Raw genomic sequence first — 21,468 nt, 5'->3', positions numbered from 1 at the left:
TCGTATTTTTCTAGAATTATCTAGATGCTCACGACTTCCCAAAAAATATATATAAATCCGTAAAACTTCTGTTGAAGTAGGATAAATTAGGGCCAGGGACACGTTGGAGGACCGCGCCCCCCATGATGTGGGTGCGTCACGCTTGCTTGACTATCTCCTCATCGGGGGTGTTGGTAAGGTGCAGTCATTATGGCGCTTTCAATGGGCTCCCAATGCGTGGATTTTACAATCAAATCCACTTATAGTGCTGAAGTTCCCCCCGAAGGGGAACGTTCGAGGTTACTAAAGTAACCCTTCGTTCCCCGAGGAGGGGAACGGAAGCACTATACTCCGTCGCCATAATGACTGTCCCTTAGCTGTTGAAAGTCTCTTCAGCTTAAAAAGGATAGCGTCTGCTGGCGCCAGGTGAGCTTATATACTCAGTTGATTGCTTATGCCGCTCACCTGCGCAGGCTTGCGCTGCCAATTCATTCTTAATTGGCCCGTTCAATACTATTTCAGACGAGTAGCTTCTGAACCGAACCTCCCAATGCGTGGATTTTACAATCAAATCCACTTATAGTGCTTCCGTTCCCCTCCTCGGGGAACGAAGGGTTACTTTAGTAACCTCGAACGTTTTACAATGGTTTTACAATGGTTTTACAATGATAAAACGATCGTTTTACAATGGTAAAACAATGGTTTTACAATGGTCTTACAATCGTTTTACAATCGTTTTACCATCGTTTTACAATGGTTTTACAATGGTTTTACAATCGTTTTACAATGGTTTTACAATGGTTTTACAATGATAAAACGATCGTTTTACAATGGTTTTACAATGGTTTTACAATGATAAAACGATCGTTTTACCATCGTTTTACAATGGTTTTACAATCGTTTTACCATCGTTTTACAATGGTTTTACAATGGTTTTACAATCGTTTTACAATCGTTTTACAATGGTTTTACAATGGTAAAACAATGGTTTTACAATGGTTTTACAATCGTTTTACAATGATAAAACGATCATTTTACAATGGTAAAACAATCGTTTTGCAATGGTTTTACAATGGTTTTACAATGATAAAACAATCGTTTTACCATCGTTTTACAATGATAAAACGATTGTTTTACCATCGTTTTACAATCGTTTTACAATAATAAAACGATCGTTTTACAATGGTTTTACAATGGTTTTACAATGGTTTTACAATGATAAAACGATCGTTTTACAATGGTTTTACAATGGTTTTACAATGGTTTTACAATGATAAAACGATCGTTTTACAATGGTAAAACAATGGTTTTACAATGGTTTTACAATGGTTTTACAATCGTTTTACCATCGTTTTACAATGGTTTTACAATGGTTTTACAATCGTTTTACAATGGTTTTACAATGATAAAACGATCGTTTTACAATGGTTTTACAATGGTTTTACAATGATAAAACGATCGTTTTACCATCGTTTTACAATGGTTTTACAATGGTTTTACAATCGTTTTACCATCGTTTTACAATGGTTTTACAATGGTTTTACAATCGTTTTACAATGGTTTTACAATGGTTTTACAATGGTAAAACAATGGTTTTACAATGGTTTTACAATGGTTTTACAATCGTTTTACAATGATAAAACGATCATTTTACAATGGTAAAACAATGGTTTTACAATGGTTTTACAATGGTTTTACAATGGTAAAACGACCGTTTTACCATCGTTTTACAATGATTTTACAATAGTTTTACAATGATAAAACGATCGTTTTACCATCGTTTTACAATGGTTTTACAATGGTTTTACAATCGTTTTACCATCGTTTTACAATGGTTTTACAATGGTTTTACAATGATAAAACGATCGATTTACCATCTTTTACAATGGTTTTACAATGGTTTTACAATGATAAAACGATCGTTTTACCATCGTTTTACAATGATAAAACGATCGTTTTACCATCGTTTTACAATCGTTTTACAATGTTAAAACGATCGTTTTACAATGGTAAAACAATGGTTTTACAATGGTTTTACAATGATAAAACGATCGTTTTACAATGGTAAAACAATGGTTTTACAATGGTTTTACAATGGTTTTACAATGATAAAACGATCGTTTTACAATGGTAAAACAATGGTTTTACAATGGTTTTACAATGGTTTTACAATGGTTTTACCATCGTTTTACAATGGTTTTACAATGGTTTTACAATGGTTTTACAATAATAAAACGATCGTTTTACAATGGTTTTACAATGGTAAAACGACCATTTTAACATCGTTTTACAATCGTTTTACAATGGTTTTACAATGATAAAACGATCGTTTTACCATCGTTTTACAATGGTTTTACAATGGTTTTACAATCGTTTTACCATCGTTTTACAATGATAAAACGATCGTTTTACCATCGTTTTACAATGGTTTTACAATCGTTTTACAATGGTTTTATCATCGTTTTATAATGATAAAACGATCGTTTTACCATCGTTTTACAATGGTTTTACAATGGTTTTACAATGATAAAACGATCGTTTTACCATCGTTTTACAATGGTTTTAGTTTTACAATGGTTTTACCATCGTTTTACAATGGTTTTACAATGATAAAATGATCGTTTTACCATCGTTTTACAATGGTTTTACAATGGTTTTACAATCATTTTACCATCGTTTTACAATGGTTTTACAATGGTTTTACCATAGTTTTACAATGGTTTCACAATGGTTTTACAATCGTTTTGCAATGGTTTTACCATCGTTTTACAATGGTTTTACAATGATAAAACAATGGTTTTCCCATCGTTTTACAATGGTTTTACAATGGTTTTACCATCGTTTTACAATGGTTTCCCTGCTGAAAAATGTAGCTTAAACCAGCCTAGGCTGGTTGGCTGGTTTTAGAGGTGTTTTGGCTATTTCCAGGCTGGTTTCCAGCCATTTCCAGCTTGGTCTTAGCTGGTTAGGCTGGAAAATGATCAGCTAAATCCAGCTAAAACCAGCTTGACCAGCCTGGTTTAAGGTGGACATAGCTGGTTTTGGCTGGGCTCCCAGCCTGGCTAGGCTGGTCAAGCTGGTTTTAGCTGGTCATCTCCCAGCCTGACCAGCTACGAACTGGCTGGAAACCAGCCTGGAAATGGCCAAAACCCCTCTAAGACCAGCCTGGTCGACCAGCTAAAACCAGCCAACCAGCATAGGCTGGTTTAAGCTGTTTTTTTCAGCAGGTTTCTCATCCGCCATTATACTTGCTTGGTTTGAAATTAACTCTGGGAGAAAAAAATATTAATTCTTAAAACACTTCAAGCGAACCTTATTCTTATTGTTAAAGTCAGATATATGTAATATTTTCGCTGGTAAAGTGAAAAAAAAAAACCAATATTACTATTTTATCTATATCATGTTTGCAATTGTTCGGTTCAGCACTCAAACGACACCGAATCAGATTGAACCATTTGCTCGGGAATTATTTTATCACATGTGTTCACAAGCATATTCAGCAATATGTCTATAAATGTGTGTGGCAGTATAACGAAATAGTAATGATTAATTGTTGTGTCTTACAATAATATACAAAAAGGAATCGGTTTTAGGCGGATTCGACTCTTTACTGTTCTAAGGAGCCGATTCAAAGAACAGAGCTGACTCGATTCGAGCTTCACCAGGCAAGCAACGGCTCTCCTAATTTGAAATCAACCTGTCGCCTTTTCCTCCTGTGAATTCATCCACGGTAAGTGTTTAAAAGTCAAATTATGTTCGTTAAAGGATTGTTTTGTGTATATTTCGTGTAGTGTGTGTGTAATTTAAAATAATTAACCAAGTTACTTTAGTTGTAGGCACTTATGTCACGTTATTCGATGCCAGACCGTGATTGTAGTGTTTGCGAGGTATTAGATAACGTACAGTGAGTTTATCTTGAGTGAGTTTTTGACCATAGTAATGTTAAGTTACCTGAAAAAAAAAACGTAACTTTTACTTGGTGTTGTTAACTGCATTCTCTATTTCAGCACAACACTGAGATGAAGGCAAAGTCACGATGAAAAGTTAAACGTTTAACGTTAAGGTAAGCTCTGGTCTTCATGTGGTCATTTTGACTAAGTTATCATTATGGTTAAGTTTGTTAACTGTAAGTTAACTTAGTTATTCAAACTAAACACACAATGAAACAAGTCTAAACTGTTTTATTAAATTGAGCTGATAATAAAATTCAGTTTATGTCTTTTAAGCTAACGTTAATATTAACATAATTCATATTAATTGTTTATTTCTCACTGGTTAATGAGCTTATTGTATAGTGTGTCATTAATTGTACATTTTATTTTTGGTGTTCAGGTGTAGGGAAAGATTTGTATAAAAATTTATTTGAACCCCATACAGATTGGTATGGTTGTACCATAAATTTAGATTATTAAATGTTAAGTCTTATTTTACTCTTATTATATTTATCTTTTTTTGCAGCTACGGGCCAATGAATGCAATGAATTGGCAGCGTAAGCTTGCACAGGTGTGCTTCATAGCCAATTATCCCAGCATATAAGCACACCTGGAGCGAGCAAACGTCATCCTTTTAAGCTGAAGAGACTTTCAAACAGCTAAGGGACAGTCATTATGGCGACGGAGTATAGCACTTCCGTTCCCCTCCTTGGGGAACGAAGGGTTACTTCTGTAACCTCGAACGTTCCCCTTCGGTTGGGGAACTTCAGTGCTATTAAGTGGATTAGATCTTTGTGAAAATCCACAAAATGGGAGAACTATGGAAAGCACCATAATGAATACAACTTACCAACGCCCCCGATGAGGGGATTGTCAAGCAAGCATGACGCACCCACATCATGGGAGGCGCGGTCCTCCAACATGTCCCTGGCCCTAATTTATCCTACTTCAACAGAAGTCTTACGGATTTAGATATATATTTTTTGGGAAGTCGTGAGCATCTAGATAATTCTAGGAAAACCCGACAGTATGTTGGGAAGCGTGCAATCCCGATAGGGAGGACGCTGCGGAGGCCATCCGTTACCCAAGGGGGGATAGATGGCAGCATTTACATATGGACTAGCCCTAAAAAGGGGGAGTACGCATAGCAAGCATATGGGATCGCCTAGTGGGGATCACACATAGCAGGCACCTATACCCAAAACGCGGGCTGACCAGCAGGCAGACCTACAACGTAGTGGGCCAGCAAGTGACTCCTCCGCTGAGTCAGTGCTGGGGGCCACGGAGGAATCTGCAGGGCTCACCTGACGGGGAACTTTACTGACATATAAAAAGGCGCACGTATCTCCGTGTTAGGGAAAATGGCGCAGCAAGCGTGTTTCAACACCCTACCGAATTGTTTCCTCAATCACCAAGGGTTACCTAATACCCTTGAGGAAACAGGCTCCACTCGCAGATTGTAAAACCTTGCAAATGTGTTGGGTGTCACCCAGCCCGCAGCTCTACAGATGTCTGTTAGAGAGGCGCCGCGAGGGCGCGCGCTCGAGAGGATGCGAAGCTCCGAGTGGAGTGCGCACGCGCTCTCGGGGGACGCGGCTCACCTCGGCTCTGATAGTGAAAGAAAGGTATCCACAAACTAGTGGGAACTTATTTCGGTACGGCACTTCCCAGCTGCCGACCGCCATAACAGACCGAGAGCTGCTCAGATGATCTAAACTCTGAGTGCGGTCCGGATAATACGCAAAACGCGAACTGGACAATAAAGAAGGGCTGGGTCTGCCTCCTCCGAGGGCAGCGCTTGCAGGCTCACTACCTAGTATTAAAACGGAGTGGTAGGAACCTTGGGCACATATCGCGGGCGGGGTCTCAGGACGTGAGAGTAAGCCAGTCCAATTACAGGCACGAGTCACTGACCGAAAAATGCCTCCGGGTCCCCGACCCTCTAATCGATATCAACGCGACCAGCAGAGCTGTCTTCAGGGACAGAAAGATACTGAGTCGAGGATCGAAAGGATCTGACGCGGCTTGTGTAGTGAGGGCGAGATCCTAAGAGGGCATGAGAGGGGGCGGGGTGGATTAATTCGCTTAGCGCCCCAGAGGAACCGGATGATGAGGTTATGCGTTCCCACGGTGCTGCCAGCCACCGCGTCATGAGAGCAGAGATGGCAGCCACGTAACCTTGAGTGTGGAGGGCGACAGCCTGCTCTCCAGCTTCTCTCGGCGTAAAGAAAGCACAACGCTGATCTGGCAAAATACGGGGGTCTTCTCTGCGAGAGACACACCATTCAGTGAATAGACTCCACTTTAGGGCATAGGCGCGCTCGGGGAGAGGGCTCTAGCCCGAGTGACGGTATTAGCCACCGCATTCGGAGGTTACCTAAGTCTTCCTCGCGCTCAAAAGATCGGCGAGGGTCCCTCGAAGGGACTGCCAGGGGAGGGCTATCGCGAGGGAGAGCTCTGACATCCAGGTCCGGTTGAGCCAGAGGGGCGCAACCAGCAACCTGTTCCTCGTCCTCCCTGACCTTGCACAGTAACTGCGCGAGCAGGCTCACTAGGGGAAACGCATATTTGTGCATGCCCCGAGGCCAGCTGTAAGCCAGTGCATCCGTGCCGAGAGCACTCGGTCAGGGAAAGAACAACTGGCAATGAGCGATCTCGGGGGAAAGCAACAGATAGATCTGGGCTTCCCCGAATCGCGCCCATATCAGCTGAACAGACTCGGGGTGGAGTCTCCATTATCCAGGACGTAAGGCTGCCATGAGAGCGCATCGGCTGCACGGTTAAGATTGCCTGAATATGAATGGCGTGCAGCGATTTCAGCCACGGATGACTCCAGAGGAGCAGACGGCGGGCGAGCTGAGACATGCGGCGAGAGCGCATACCCCCCATACGGCTGATATACGCCGCCGCCGCCGTACTGTCCGTCCTGACCAGCACGTGTTGCCACTTCAGCACCGGAAAAAAAACGGTGGAGAGCGAGGAACACTGCCAACAGCTCCAGGCGATATGCCAATGCAACTGGGTACCTTCCACAGGTCCGCAGCCGCATGCCCGCAACGCACAGCCCCCCAGCCCGTGTTGAAAGTGTCTGTTGAAATGACAACAAGACTGGACGCCTGTCCTAGAGACACCCAGGCCTGTTGGAACGAGGGGTAGCTCTAAGGGCTGAGGGCGCGGCGACACAGCGCAGTAACAGAGACTCGGTGTGCGCGCGTGTGCCATGTGCGTCTGGGGACTCGATCGTAAAGCCAGTGCTGAAGTGGTCTCATATAGAGTAATCCGAGTGGCATGAAGCGGCTGCGGATGCCATATGCCCCAGGAGCCTCTGAAATAGTTTCAGTGGGACCACTATTTTACTGTCAAGCTCTCTCAGACAGTACAGCATCAGCTGAGCGCGCTCTTCGGAGAGGCGCGCTGCCATGGTGACCGAGTCCAGCTCCAGCACGAGAGAAGAGATCCTCTGCACAGTCCATCAGGTCTAATGCTGCAGACCAACCCAGAGGACGAACGCACCGGAGGATGCGCTTCTGCGTGAGCATTCTGAACGGCAGCTTGTGCAGACAGCGATTCAAAACGCGCAGATCTAGGATTGGCCGTGACCCACCGCTCATTTTGGGCACAATGAAATGTTGGCTGTAAAACCCGCTCTCAGTACAGTAAAAAAGTGCCGTTGGAAATGAGGCCCCGCCCTCCAGCGGGGAAAGAGCAAGTTCCCTCTTCTCCAGATGGCCTGTCCCAGGGACGCTTGCCGTTGCCGGACTTAGTGGCGTTCTGGGCAGGGGGGCTGCCTGCTTCCGAGGTGCCCGACGTCCTCGCTTCGCCAGAGGCTTGTGCGGGGGCGGAGCAGCTCTCGTAGGCGGGCACCTTCGGCGAGGAGCAGGTATGAATGGCACGGCGGGCGGAGCGGGCTACGGACCGCCGATAAGACATGACCCACCAACTGTTCTCTCACTGCCTTGAATTCCTGGGTGAATTCACAGACAGTGTCGCCGAACATGGCTTGGGATATGGGGAAGTCAAGAAAGCGGACTTTGTCGACTTCGCGCATATCAGCCAGGGGTGGCGCTCCTGGATCACTAATGTGGACATCGTCCTCCCCAACGCACACGCAGCGGACTCAGTAGTCCGAAGAGCTAAGTCGGCGGCGGTGCAAAGCTCGTAAGCCTGGGTTGGACCCACCCTCGTGCAGCTCGGCCAGCGCCTGCGCTTGGTAGCGCTGGTAGGTGGCTATCGCATGCAAGGCGGAAGCAGCCTGGCCCGCAGCTATGTAAGCTCTAGCTCCGAGGGAGGCAGATATCTTACATGCTTTGGATGGGAGACGAGGCAGACCCTGCCAAGAAGAGGCGCCGCGCGGATTGACCGCCATCGCGCACTCAACCTGAGGAATCGCCACATACCCCCTGGCTGTTCCACCGTCAAGAGTGATGAGGGTGGAGGGACACGCAGCACGAGCAGAAAAAAAGTGCTTTTCAAGACCGTGTGAGGCTACTGTGCACCTCCGGGAAGAATGGAACGCCCCTCTAGTCGGTCCGGCCGTGGAGCTGGGGGATAAACCATCTCCAACCCACGACCGAAGCAGCCCGGGAAAGCACGGCTAACATGTCCGTTTCAAGATCCATAGTGACAGCGCTCACCAGCCCGAAGGGGGCGAGCGGGTCTGGATCATCATCGGACAATGAAAGCCCACCCTCCGATGCCGCGGTGGACGTCTGGTCTCCGGTGTCATCGGGCGTAAGGGCTACCATCTGTTAGACGTATGGCTTCCCCCGCCCGAAGCTTGGATGGAGCGCTTAGAGGAGCGGGAGGTCCGCGGGCTCGTGGGCGACGGATTATCTCTCGCTGAAACCCTCAGATCTGCCCGAGTGCCCGCTGCAGAGCAGGGGACAACTGGGGTGGTTCGCCCTTTTGCAAAGGCTAGCCGCGATCTTGCTCAACAGTCATGGCATCGCAATGACGACATGAACTGCCCGCGAGCAGCGCATTAACGTGCTGGACCCCCCAGGCATGTAACGCAGTGCCCGTGCCAATCATCCGAGGACAGGAAACCACCGCATCCAGAAACGCACAGTCGGAGCGCCGTCCTGAAAAGGACGTGCTGCACGACTGTGTTGCTCTTTCTGTGAAGTTTGCAACTTTATACGCACCGCTCTGGAGGACCGGACCCAAAGAACGCCAAGCAAGGGAGAACCCCAGCTCGACCGTCTGCCGCTGCGTGTACACACTCTGGACCGGGAGAATGCTCTCGTTCGCTCAGAATCGCTGGTCACAGCAGGAGGAACCCTCAGCGACTCGATCAGAAAGTCTCTAAAGCGAAAAGGATGGCGTTTGCTCACTCCAGGTGTGCTTATATGCTGGGATAATTGGCTATGAAGCACACCTGTGCAAGCTTACGCTGCCAATTCATTGCATTCATTGGCCCGTTTAATACTCTTTCAGACAAGCGGCTTCTGATCCGAATCCTCCCATTTCGTGGATTTTCACAAAGATCAAATCCACTTAATAGCACTGAAGTTCCCCAACCGAAGGGGAACTGATGCTACCAATCTCTCCTCACTTGATTATTCAAGGTAATGTTTATGTCTTCCTCATTTTGATTAGATTTTGAATTGTCAAGTTGTTCACAGATTTGTTGTGAGGAGTTTCATGTACAACCTCTTTTTCTTCTTCCAGTAGTGACGCAGTGGCACAGTAGGTAGTGCTGTCGCCTCACAGCAAGAAGGTCGCTGGTTCGAGCCTCGGCTAGGTCGGTTGGCTGAATACAATGGCATAATGATTCTGCTTGCTCACAGGAGGTACTTGATTTAGTTTTCCTCAAGCGATACATCAGTTTTTATGACAGTTCACCCAAAAAGGAAAATAATGGCATCTTTGGCATCCTCCACTTGTTTCAAAATAGTTAGATTTTTTTTTGTTCCATTGAACACAAACTCATATATATTTTTAAAGAAATTTGGTTCAAATATGGATGTCAATAGTTACTGGTTTCTAACATTCTTCAAAATATCTGCTTTAGTGTTCAACAGAAATTTTAATGGATTCAAAACACATGGAGTAATGGTGGCAGAAAAGTAAACTATCCTTTTAAATATTTTATTCTGAGACTTATTTATATGTGTCTTGTCTTTTGCCATATTGTCTTTCTAGCTCAGATTGTGATGGACCTGGAATGTGACACCAGTTACTCTTAAGTCTAGAACCAAATAAAGCACAGATGTGGAGGGATCTGCAACTAAACTAACTGGAGAAAGTAAAAAAAATTCATTTTGAAAACGAAATGCATTGATTTTATTTTTTTGCTGTTTGAAACAACTAACACTCATTTGGGGGATGGTGGGTCTCTAGCGGGGGGGGTCTTTGGAACGACCGCTGGCAAACGCTATGGATAAGCTCACCGGGGGCGTTGGTTAGACCCAGGGGAGAGCCCACCAAGCCATGCCCGGATAGAGACCACTCTCTCCGGCATGACCCGCGCCTGGAGGGGGGGGGTAGCGCGTCCCTGGGTTTCGCTGACCTGCCGTCAAGTTTTCGATAACAGACACATATGAAGGACTTAGTGCAATTTCCGATTTCGCGGTTGATCGAACCAGGCCCCAAAGTCATTCAAAGAAGCCCCAGGAGATGCGTTCGAACCCGGGGGAGCTAGGTGCGCGCAACTGCCCTGGTTCATCCAAAGACCCAGGCCCCAGAGGCATTCAAAGAAGCCCCAGTAGATGCGTTCGAACCCGGGGGAGCTAGGTGCGCGTAACTGCCCTGGTTCAGCCAAAGACCCAGGCCTCAAAGGCAATCAAAGAAGCCCCAGGAGATGCGTTCGAACCCGGGGGAGCTAGGTGCGCGTAACTGCCCTGGTTCAGCCAAAGACCCAGGCCTCAAAGGCAATCAAAGAAGCCCCAGTAGATGCGTTCGAACCCGGGGGAGCTAGGTGCGCGTAACTGCCCTGGTTCAGCCAAAGACCCAGGCCTCAAAGGCAATCAAAGAAACCCCAGGAGATGCGTTCGAACCCGGGGGAGCTAGGTGCGCGTTACTGCCCTGGTTCAGCCAAAGACCCAGGCCTCAAAGGCAATCAAAGAAGCCCCAGTAGATGCGTTCGAACCCGGGGGAGCTAGGTGCGCGTTACTGCCCTGGTTCAGCCAAAGACCCAGGCCTCAAAGGCAATCAAAGAAGCCCCAGTAGATGCGTTCGAACCCGGGGGAGCTAGGTGCGCGTAACTGCCCTGGTTCAGCCAAAGACCCAGGCCTCAAAGGCAATCAAAGAAACCCCAGGAGATGCGTTCGAACACGGGGGAGCTAGGTGCGCCCTACTGCCCTGGTTCAGCCAAAGACCCAGGCCTCAAAGGCAATCAAAGAAGCCCCAGGAGATGCGTTCGAACCCGGGGGAGCTAGGTGCGCGTAACTGCCCTGGTTCAGCCAAAGACCCAGGCCTCAAAGGCAATCAAAGAAGCCCCAGGAGATGCGTTCGAACCCGGGGGAGCTAGGTGCGCGTAACTGCCCTGGTTCAGCCAAAGACCCAGGCCTCAAAGGCAATCAAAGAAGCCCCAGGAGATGCGTTCGAACCCGGGGGAGCTAGGGGTCCATTGCTGAGCTGCTAACCCGCCTCCCAGCGCTCATATCCCCGCAGGCCAGCGCGCGCAAAGGCCTATTTGGGTCACCAACGGTAAGCGAGGGGGTCAGAGAGCCAGGAGGGGGGGGTTTTGGCGATCAGTGGTTCCCCGGGATAAGTGAGGGTGTATTGGGCAAAGAGCGCGGGACATGGAGCCCTGGAGGCCAATGGTGCACCAGCGGTACCAATTTACGCATCAGCTGAAACATTAGTGCGCTCACCGGGGGAGTCGGTTAGACCCAGGGGAGAGCCCACCAAGCCATGCCCGGATAGAGACCACTCTCTCCGGCATGACCCACGCCTGGAGGGGGGGGTAGCGCGTCCCTGGGTTTCGCTGACCTGCCGTCAAGTTTTCGATAACAGACACATATGAAGGACTTAGTGCAATTTCCGATTTCGCGGTTGATCGAACCAGGCCCCAAAGTCATTCAAAGAAGCCCCAGGAGATGCGTTCGAACCCGGGGGAGCTAGGTGCGCGCAACTGCCCTGGTTCATCCAAAGACCCAGGCCCCAGAGGCATTCAAAGAAGCCCCAGTAGATGCGTTCGAACCCGGGGGAGCTAGGTGCGCGTAACTGCCCTGGTTCAGCCAAAGACCCAGGCCTCAAAGGCAATCAAAGAAGCCCCAGGAGATGCGTTCGAACCCGGGGGAGCTAGGTGCGCGTAACTGCCCTGGTTCAGCCAAAGACCCAGGCCTCAAAGGCAATCAAAGAAGCCCCAGTAGATGCGTTCGAACCCGGGGGAGCTAGGTGCGCGTAACTGCCCTGGTTCAGCCAAAGACCCAGGCCTCAAAGGCAATCAAAGAAACCCCAGGAGATGCGTTCGAACCCGGGGGAGCTAGGTGCGCGTTACTGCCCTGGTTCAGCCAAAGACCCAGGCCTCAAAGGCAATCAAAGAAGCCCCAGGAGATGCGTTCGAACCCGGGGGAGCTAGGTGCGCGTTACTGCCCTGGTTCAGCCAAAGACCCAGGCCTCAAAGGCAATCAAAGAAGCCCCAGGAGATGCGTTCGAACCCGGGGGAGCTAGGTGCGCGTTACTGCCCTGGTTCAGCCAAAGACCCAGGCCTCAAAGGCAATCAAAGAAGCCCCAGGAGATGCGTTCGAACCCGGGGGAGCTAGGTGCGCGTAACTGCCCTGGTTCAGCCAAAGACCCAGGCCTCAAAGGCAATCAAAGAAGCCCCAAGAGATGCGTTCGAACCCGGGGGAGCTAGGGGTCCATTGCTGAGCTGCTAACCCGCCTCCCAGCGCTCATATTCCCGCAGCAAACATAAGACCCCACCGCTGACGGAGGCTAAAACGACGTGCGGCTGGTGCCCCATACACGAGCCCAGGGCCGGTGGTGACCCATTCACAAACCCAAAGACCGATTGGGCCACCAGCGGTACGTCTTGGCCAGTTGGGTCACCAGCAGCACGTCTGTCTGATCCATGCGGTTTGGAGGAGTTAGTGTCCCCGGGCTTAATAGTGGGGTGCCCGGGCACGGCTGGTGATTAGGTGCAAATCTAGGGGGTCCTTTGGAACCAGCGCTTGCCGCCGGAGGGTGTGTGTACCTCGGGCAGAGCGCGCCGGGCACAGGCCTCCCCAACGCTGGATCTCAGAGGCCCCAGGCCAGGGAGAGGGGCTGGGCTCGCTCCCCAAGAAGGGTGTGTGTACCCCGGGCAGAGCGCGCCGGGCACAGGCCTCCCCAACGCTGGATCTCAGAGGCCCCAGGCCAGGGAGAGGGGCTGGGCTCGCTCCCCAAGAAGGGTGTGTGTACCCCGGGCAGAGCGCGCCGGGCACCGGCCTCCCCAACGCTGGATCTCAGAGGCCCCAGGCCAGGGAGAGGGGCTGGGCTCGCTCCCCAAGAAGGGTGTGTGTACCCCGGGCAGAGCGCGCCGGGCACCGGCCTCCCCAACGCTGGATCTCAGAGGCCCCAGGCCAGGGAAAGGGGCTGGGCTCGCTCCCCAAGAAGGGTGTGTGTACCCCGGGCAGAGCGCGCCGGGCACCGGCCTCCCCAACGCTGGATCTCAGAGGCCCCAGGCCAGGGAGAGGGGCTGGGCTCGCTCCCCAAGAAGGGTGTGTGTACCCCGGGCAGAGCGCGCCGGGCACAGGCCTCCCCAACGCTGGATCTCAGAGGCCCCAGGCCAGGGAGAGGGGCTGGGCTCGCTCCCCAAGAAGGGTGTGTGTACCCCGGGCAGAGCGCGCCGGGCACAGGCCTCCCCAACGCTGGATCTCAGAGGCCCCAGGCCAGGGAGAGGGGCTGGGCTCGCTCCCCAAGAAGGGTGTGTGTACCCCGGGCAGAGCGCGCCGGGCACAGGCCTCCCCAACGCTGGATCTCAGAGGCCCCAGGCCAGGGAGAGGGGCTGGGCTCGCTCCCCAAGAAGGGTGTGTGTACCCCGGGCAGAGCGCGCCGGGCACCGGCCTCCCCAACGCTGGATCTCAGAGGCCCCAGGCCAGGGAGAGGGGCTGGGCTCGCTCCCCAAGAAGGGTGTGTGTACCCCGGGCAGAGCGCGCCGGGCACAGGCCTCCCCAACGCTGGATCTCAGAGGCCCCAGGCCAGGGAGAGGGGCTGGGCTCGCTCCCCAAGAAGGGTGTGTGTACCCCGGGCAGAGCGCGCCGGGCACAGGCCTCCCCAACACTGGATCTCAGAGGCCCCAGGCCAGGGAGAGGGGCTGGGCTCGCTCCCCAAGAAGGGTGTGTGTACCCCGGGCAGAGCGCGCCGGGCACCGGCCTCCCCAACGCTGGATCTCAGAGGCCCCATTAATGGTTCACCAGCGGCTCCATCAATGGTTCACCAGCGGCACATCTTTACGCATCTAGCGCCAAAAGGTCCAACAGGAATACGTTATGCCTGGCGCTCACCGGGGCGTTGGTTAGACCCAGGCCCGAGCCCACCAAACCATGCCCGACGGGAGACCACCCTTCCCGGCCTGCTTGTCGGGACGTCCCGCGCCTGGAGGTTTTTGCCCGACACCCACAATCTCTGACCTGCCATCAGGTTTTCGGGGAAGGCGAAGAAATATGGACTTAGTCTCTGACAGTCCAGTCGCCAGACCCCACGGTGACTGATCGATAGGAGCTAGTGTGGCGCCCCAGGGGCCAGGCCCCCACCCAGGCCCCCCAAAGCACCAATGGGGTCGGCCTCTATGGGTGTGGCAGATCCTCCCCGTCCTGGGCGCTCTGTCAGGGAGGCGTGGGGGTGTCCCTCCGCACACAGCGCCCCCCCTTCCCGCCCCGATCTGTGGGTAAAGGACCCAGATGGCCCGTCTGGCTAAATGACCCAGAGCTTGTCTGCTGCTCAGCCTGCCCGCCAGCCCGCCCCCCTGGACTCCGTTTCCCCCGCGCCGATACTCGGCCCGTGCCCCCGCCCCACGCCCCTCGCCCTGCGAGGGCTGGGGGATGTTCGGTGGGTTCGGTCGAGTCACCCGGCGTGGTGAATCGAGGCCCCAGGGGCAGCGTAGGGAACGAGCTGGTGTGGGCTTCGATTCTACCCCCGCCCGAGTGTGTGCGTCTGCATCCCGTCCGTCCGCCCGCAACGCCGCCCACCCCCTGGGTTTATCCTTGCTGGCTCCCGGCTGACCCCCACCCCGCCTACCCTGCTCCCGGGGGAGTGAGGGTGGTTGGTTGGGAGGGGAAGCTAGTGGACTCCGGCGAGGTGAAACGTGCCAGGGTCAGTGGTGCCGGGGTTACGGGCTGTCTGGACTCCCCTTTCGATGGTTGGTGCGTATTCCATGTTGGTTGTAGCAGGTCACAAAAGCTCCCACGGCTGGCGCGTGTGGAGCTGTCCCCCCCCCCCAATGGGGCTCAAACAATCCCCGTTTTGGGGTGGAAAAAGTGAACGTGAATGGCTGTGGAAAAGCTCCCGCTGGCCAGAACAGCAAAATGAAGGGGGGATAGGGAGTGAGGTGGGACACCCCTTCCCCAACTCGAGTCGTGACAAGAGAGAGAGGTGTCGAACCGCTGACCGGGGCAACGATGAAGGGGCGGTGGGGTGCATTGTTTAACGGGACACCCCCTCTGGTTCCTTTGAAAAGGGGGGAAGGGAGTGAGGTGGACACCCCTCTCCCCCCTACTTGAGAAGTCGTAACAATATAAGGCTTGAACCGAATGGATCTCCGTAGGGCATCAGCTTACACCTCCTGGTGCGGGGGGGGTGTCCTTCCCCTTTAAGAAATACGGGTGCACCAACGTCATGACGCGGAAGTGGACGCCGCCTCCGGCCGCTTATTAACCGCCGCACGTGGCGTGCGGGCCCCTTTCCCCCTCTGCATTGGCTCTAGCACGGTCATGGCTGAATGTGCCCTATGCTTCAACGTCTACAGCCGGCTTGCGCCTCACCTGACGGCCGTTCACAAGGTGGCCAACTCGGACGAGAAGCGGCTGCTTCTCGCGCTGGCCGCCGGCCGCGTGGACACGCGGAAGACACCGTGCCCGGTCCCGGGATGTCGCCGGACGCCAGCCCGCCTAGACAGGCACTTGAGGCAGCACGCGGAGCTCTCGACCTCGGGAAGGAAAGAGGCTATGGGGAGGGCGAAACGCCGGAAAGTAGCTCGGGAGTTGCAGTGACTGCGGTCCACCCAGCCTGCAATCCCCGTCGTGTCCCAGCTAGCATCGTCCTCCGAGGGGGAGCGGGACTCGGAGGACCCAGAGGCCGGCCGCCCGTGCGCCGACCGCGGCTGCAGGCGCGCCACCGAGCGCATACAGGCTCAGCTCACGGACCTGGGGAAACAGGTTACCAAGATGCGGTCCACCCTGCTCCAAATCACACGCCTCTACCGGGAGCTAAGGAAGGGAGAAGGGGGGAGAAGGAGGAGGAAGAGGGCCAGGAGAACCAGGTCGCCTCCTGCACCACCGCCTCCCGGGCGAGGGGCGGCCGGAGGTCCGACGCCCCCCGAGCCTCCGGAGGCTTTGGAGCCCACTGCCTACCCGTTCCCGGACCACGTCCCCGCGCTGAGTTGAGTATATTTCAGGCACGTCACTGTCGCTCTGCTGGGTGTGTGGCTTCGGGGAAGTTGACTCTTGGTTGTGCTCGTTCCACAGACCTTCTCTTGGGGGAGTTCGAAGGGTACCAACTGGGCAGCGAGCCCACCCCCCGCCTGCGGAACAACGTCACTTCGAAGCTGGGGAGAATCAAAGCCTTCCTTGGTTACATGGCCAGGGGCACCGCGGAGCCAGGGGACTTCCTCTTCCTCAACCAACCAGCCCGAATCCGAGCGTGGGCCGCCCGGCTAGGTCAGACGCGCATGGCCGAGCCCACCAGGCAGCACTACCTGAAGAACGTGGCTCAGTTCCTAGACTACCTCTCGGAGACGCCGCCGGCCGCCTGTCAGCTCTCCAGCACGGCTCTGGTTCTGATTCGAAGGGAGGTCAGAGCCCTCATCCGCGGCATACGCCGGCGTGTCGTCGTGCACGAGGTAAGGACCAAGCAGGCGAAGGAAAGCCGACTGATCCCCAAGGCCAGCCTGGTGCGCTGTCACCGGACCGCTGGGAGGAAAATTCCCGCCCTGCTAAGTAAGCAAGCCCTTCCGCCGTTCCAGCGATTCCCCCTGTTCGTTCTTCCGGGGCACCAACAGCCCTTGGTTCATCCAGCCACGTCTGTCTGCCCCTCTCCCCCGCGAATGGGACTCATTCGGGGGGGAAGGGGGGCAGACCGACGTGGCTGGATGAACCAACAGCTGCTGGTGGCCCGGAGAGGAATTGTGCGTTTCTTCTTCAGGGGCACCAGCAGTCCTGCTGGTGCCCCTGAAGAAGAAACGCACAATTCCTCTCCGGGCCACCAGCAGCTGTTGTTTGAGCTGCTGGCGCCCCGGAGAACAAGTCACCAGCAGCCAAGAGCTGTTGGTGACCCAGAAAGGAAATAGAACCGTCGGTGGTCTAATCTGTCTAATGTCCTTCACCAGATAGCCTCGAATCCAACCCAAGCACTAGGCAACAGTGGCGCTTCTATGGCTTTCTGACTGGCTACCTAACCTCCATCTCTGGGCACCGCTGTGGAGTCTTCCAGAATCTCACAATCCAGGAGGTTGAAGAGGCCTCCAGAAGCCCCGACGAGTCTGCTTATGTCATTAACGTGAGTATGGCGCAAGTAAGGTGGGGGTCACCAGTAGCATGCTCTCTCACTCACTCACTCACTCACTCACTCACTCACTGCTTGTTCTCTGATGTCAGATTACCACTCACAAAACAAACAGAGCCTTTGGGGCGGCTCAGCTGTCCCTAAACAGGGAGGAATACAGCTGGTTCCGCAGGTTTTTGGCGCTGCGGGCTGGTCTCCCCGGAGGGAGCCAGGCTACCTATTTCTTTTTCACTTCCAGAGCCAGTCCTTGTCGGACCCTGAACAAGTACTTTCAGTCTGCTTGGCTCAGTATGGGCCTTCCAGGCAAACCCACCTTTACTGACGTACGCACTGCGATCGTGACTCATGTGAGTAGGCATTGTGACGCCCCTGTAACTACCAGCGGCGGCTTCTATCCTAATCAAGCTTCTGTCTCTCTCCGACGCAGGCAAAGAATGCACACTCTTCAGAGGATCGCCGCAAGGTGGCGCAATTCATGTGCCATGACACTTCAACCTCAGATAAGTTCTACGCACTTCACCTCGGACCTCTCCAAGCACGCGAGCGCCGCAGACTCTTTGAAAGGGCCCTGGTGGAGGAGGAGGAGGAGGAGGAGGATGGGGAGGCAGCGGGCACTGAAAGCCCCCCGCGGAAAGGGCGCAAGAGGACAGAGACTTCCGTCTCTCCCCTGGTAAAAATCACATTCTCTTTGGCGTGGACAGCAGAACGTATGGCATTGGCTAACTTCCCTTTATGTGTCTCTTTTCCAGGAGGGAACCAGCAGGAGGACGCTGCCATGGCGCCCTGCCAAAGGGAAAAGCCAGGGCGCTCGCCCGCTCGAACAAACAGAAGACTCTGAATCGTCCTGAATAAATATTGTACAACTTAACGGTCAAATGGTGTTCAGTGTCTTCATTATTCCTTTTATTTATTATCTGTGTGGTAAAAGTAAATTCAGTGGGGACAAAAATGAGCCCTGTCTTCTTAGTTCAACGCTGTATGCCTGCTGCGACCAGGTCCTGCCTTGGCTACGTTCCGATTGGGACAGATTAGCCCTATCTTGTGTGTTAAAAGTGTCACGTGGGATGCCCTCGTCCAGGTTCTGCCTTGGCTACGTTCCAATTGGGACAAACTATCCCTGCCTTGAGTGTTAAAAGTGACTCGCGGGACGCCCCCGTCCAGGTTCAGCCTTGGTTGATAGCTCATAGGGAGAATGAATCCCTTTTCCAGCACAAGGGGGTGATGGGCTGGACAAATCTGTCCAGGTCTGCAAATGCTTTGAACGCCCAGAAGGCCTTGAGTCCAATTCTGTATATTAGCAAGCTTCTCCCAGGACAGCTCGGTCCTTAGAGATGCATGAATAGGTCAGGACAGGGCAGCTGTGGAGTGGAGGTTAACTTTATGGAGGAAAGGAACCTTTAGGTAAAAACACCGGCTTTATTTAGATCTGAAGTATTTTATTTGGCATAGAGTATTATGTTTTTATTCTTATTCTAATTTTATGTTATGTGTATATACTGAATATAAGTCATTTAAATTTCACAAATGATTGAATATATAATATCATCTAGATGTCTTATTTTTCATTGTCTTAAACAGGGGTGCTCAACCCTGTTCCTGGAGATCGACCTTTCTGCAGAGTTTAGCTCCAACCCTGATCAAACACAACTAAACAAACTAAATAGTATCTGAAGGAGCACTTGGTAAATAAAGACAGGTGTTCTTGATCAAGATTGCAGGTGAGCTCTGCGGAAAGGTAGATCTCCAGGAACAGGGTTGAGCACCCCTGATCTAAATGCTCAAAAATGCTGTTTCCGAGGCGAGGTTGGATGTAGTTCAGAAATAGATTCATTAGGATCAATGCTTAAAGTAAATGTTTACTTCTCTCTGTAGACCAAACATGCTTAGTATCCCTCATATTTTACTAAATTATTTATTTTGGTTACTTTTACATCTATATATGGATAAGCAAGTATTTAATAAATAAAAATATTTTAAACCACTTGACTTAACCAAATGACTCTATTACCCTAGCTGCTGGGAAAATGTAATGTAAACATGTAAAATAACAGATTTTTTTTTTTCACAGTGTGGGTGAACATACTACCTTGATGTCCAACAAAGGCTGCACAAGATCTCATATGATGGCACATATTCTGTCCTGTCTACATCTCTGACAACCTGGAAGTGCTTCGACATCAGTGAGTAATAAATTTTCATATTATCATGCATTCAGGATTTCTGAAAGCCTATTTTTTATATTTTAGTTTGTAATCAGCAGTGACTGTTTTAAAAAAATTGGTATTTAAATTATTCTTAACGTTTTACTGATGCTGTGCACAGTAACGTCATGATGATTTAATTTGAGAAAATGTCACTGGGGAGGTGTAATAATATTTATTTGTCTCACTGACATGCCATAATTGCATATTGAATTACAGTAATATGAATTGACCGCAAAATATTATCACAAACATTTCATGAAATAGACTGCTTGACTACTCTTCAGTTCCCCTTCGGTTGGGGAACTCCAGTACTATAAGTGGATTTGATGTTCTAAATCCACGTATGGGAGATTCGGTTCAGAAGCTACTTGTCTGAAAGAGTATTGAACGGGCCAATGAAAGCAATGAATTGGCAGCGTAAGCTTGCGCAGGTGTGCTGCATCGCCAATTAACTGAGCATATAAGCACACCTGGCGCCAGCAAACGCTATCCTTTTCGCTTCAGAGACTTTTCTGATCGAGCTTCATGAAGGTTCCTCTTGCTGTCTTCAGCCACATCGAGCGAACGAGTGTCTCCAAGTCCAGAGCGAGTCCACGCAGCGGCAGACGGTCGAGCTGGGTTTTCTCCCTTGCCTGGCGCCCCTTTGGGTCCAGTCCTCTAGAGCGGTGCGTATTGTTTCAGTTTCCTAAAAGAGCAACACAGTCGTGCACCACGTCCTTTTCAGGATAGCGCTCCGACTGTGCGTTTCTGGTTGCGGGGTTTCCTGGCTCCGGATGATGGGCACGATCACTGCATTACATGTTTGGGGGTCCAGCATGTTAATGTGGTGCTCGGTGGCGGTTCATGTCGTCACTGCGATGCCATGACCGTCGCGCAGTTGAGATCGCGGCTAACTTTCGTAAGAGAGTGAGCCACCCCTGTCACCTCCTGCTCTGGAGCGGGCGCTCGGGTAGATCTGAGGGTTCCAGCGAAAGATAATCCGCCGCCTAAGGGCTCGCGGACCTCTCGCTCCTCCAAGCGCTCCATCCAAGCTTCTGGTGCTGGGAGTGATCCGTCTAATCAGATGGTAGCTCTCACGCTCGCTGACACCGGAGATCAGATGTCCTCCGCGGCATCGGAGGGTGGGCTTTCATTGTCCGACGATGATCCGGACCCGCTCGCCCCCTCTGGGCAAGCGAGCGCCGTCAAAACGGATCCTGAAGCGGACATGTTGGCCGTGCTTTCTCGGGCTGCTTCGGCCGTCGGGTTGGAGATGGTTCATCCCCCAGTCCCGCGGCCAGACTGACTAGATGGGTGTTACGTAGAGGACCAAAAGGCGAAGCCTTTGAAGCCTCTCGTCCCCTTCTTCCCGGAAGTGCACAATAGGCTCACGCAGTCCTGGAGGGCACCTTTCTCTGCCCGCACTGCGTCCGCCTCTGCCCTCACCACCCTGGATGGTGGAGCTGCCAGGGGGTATGGCTGCCAGGGGAGCGCGCCATTGCAGTCAATCTTTGTCCGCGTGGCGCCCCTACTTCGCGCGGTCCCCCCCTTCTCCCGTCCAAAGCCTGTAGGTTATCTGCCTCCCTCGGAGCAAGAGCTTACAAGGCTGCGGGCCAGGCAGCTTCCGCCTTGCACGCGATGGCCACCTACCAGCGCTACCAAGCGTAGGCGCTGGCCGAGCTGCACGAGGGTGGGTCTAACCCAGGCTTGTTACACGAGCTGCGCA

At 51.9% G+C, this 21,468-nt stretch overlaps 2 protein-coding genes across 4 annotated transcripts in view; one reads left to right on the top strand and one right to left on the bottom strand.

The window, feature by feature from the left end:
* Positions 1–21,468, bottom strand: part of LOC147844409 (uncharacterized) — a 681,160-nt gene that overhangs the window by 508,041 nt on the left and 151,651 nt on the right. The window lies entirely within an intron of this gene.
* Positions 14,488–17,029, top strand: LOC147844412 (uncharacterized). The gene is made up of 2 exons (XM_087253000.1): positions 14,488–16,437; positions 16,524–17,029. Exons 1-2 carry the CDS (start codon positions 15,779–15,781, stop codon positions 16,996–16,998), a joined length of 1,134 nt encoding a protein of 377 aa, XP_087109126.1. The 5' UTR covers positions 14,488–15,778; the 3' UTR covers positions 16,999–17,029.

This window comes from Danio rerio, chromosome 5, assembly GCF_052040795.2.
Source record: "Danio rerio strain M-AB ecotype USA chromosome 5, GRCz13ab, whole genome shotgun sequence".
Classification (NCBI taxonomy): Eukaryota; Metazoa; Chordata; class Actinopteri; order Cypriniformes; family Danionidae; genus Danio; species Danio rerio.
Note: the sequence above shows the minus strand (reverse complement) of the source record. Positions and strands in the feature narration are given on the sequence as shown.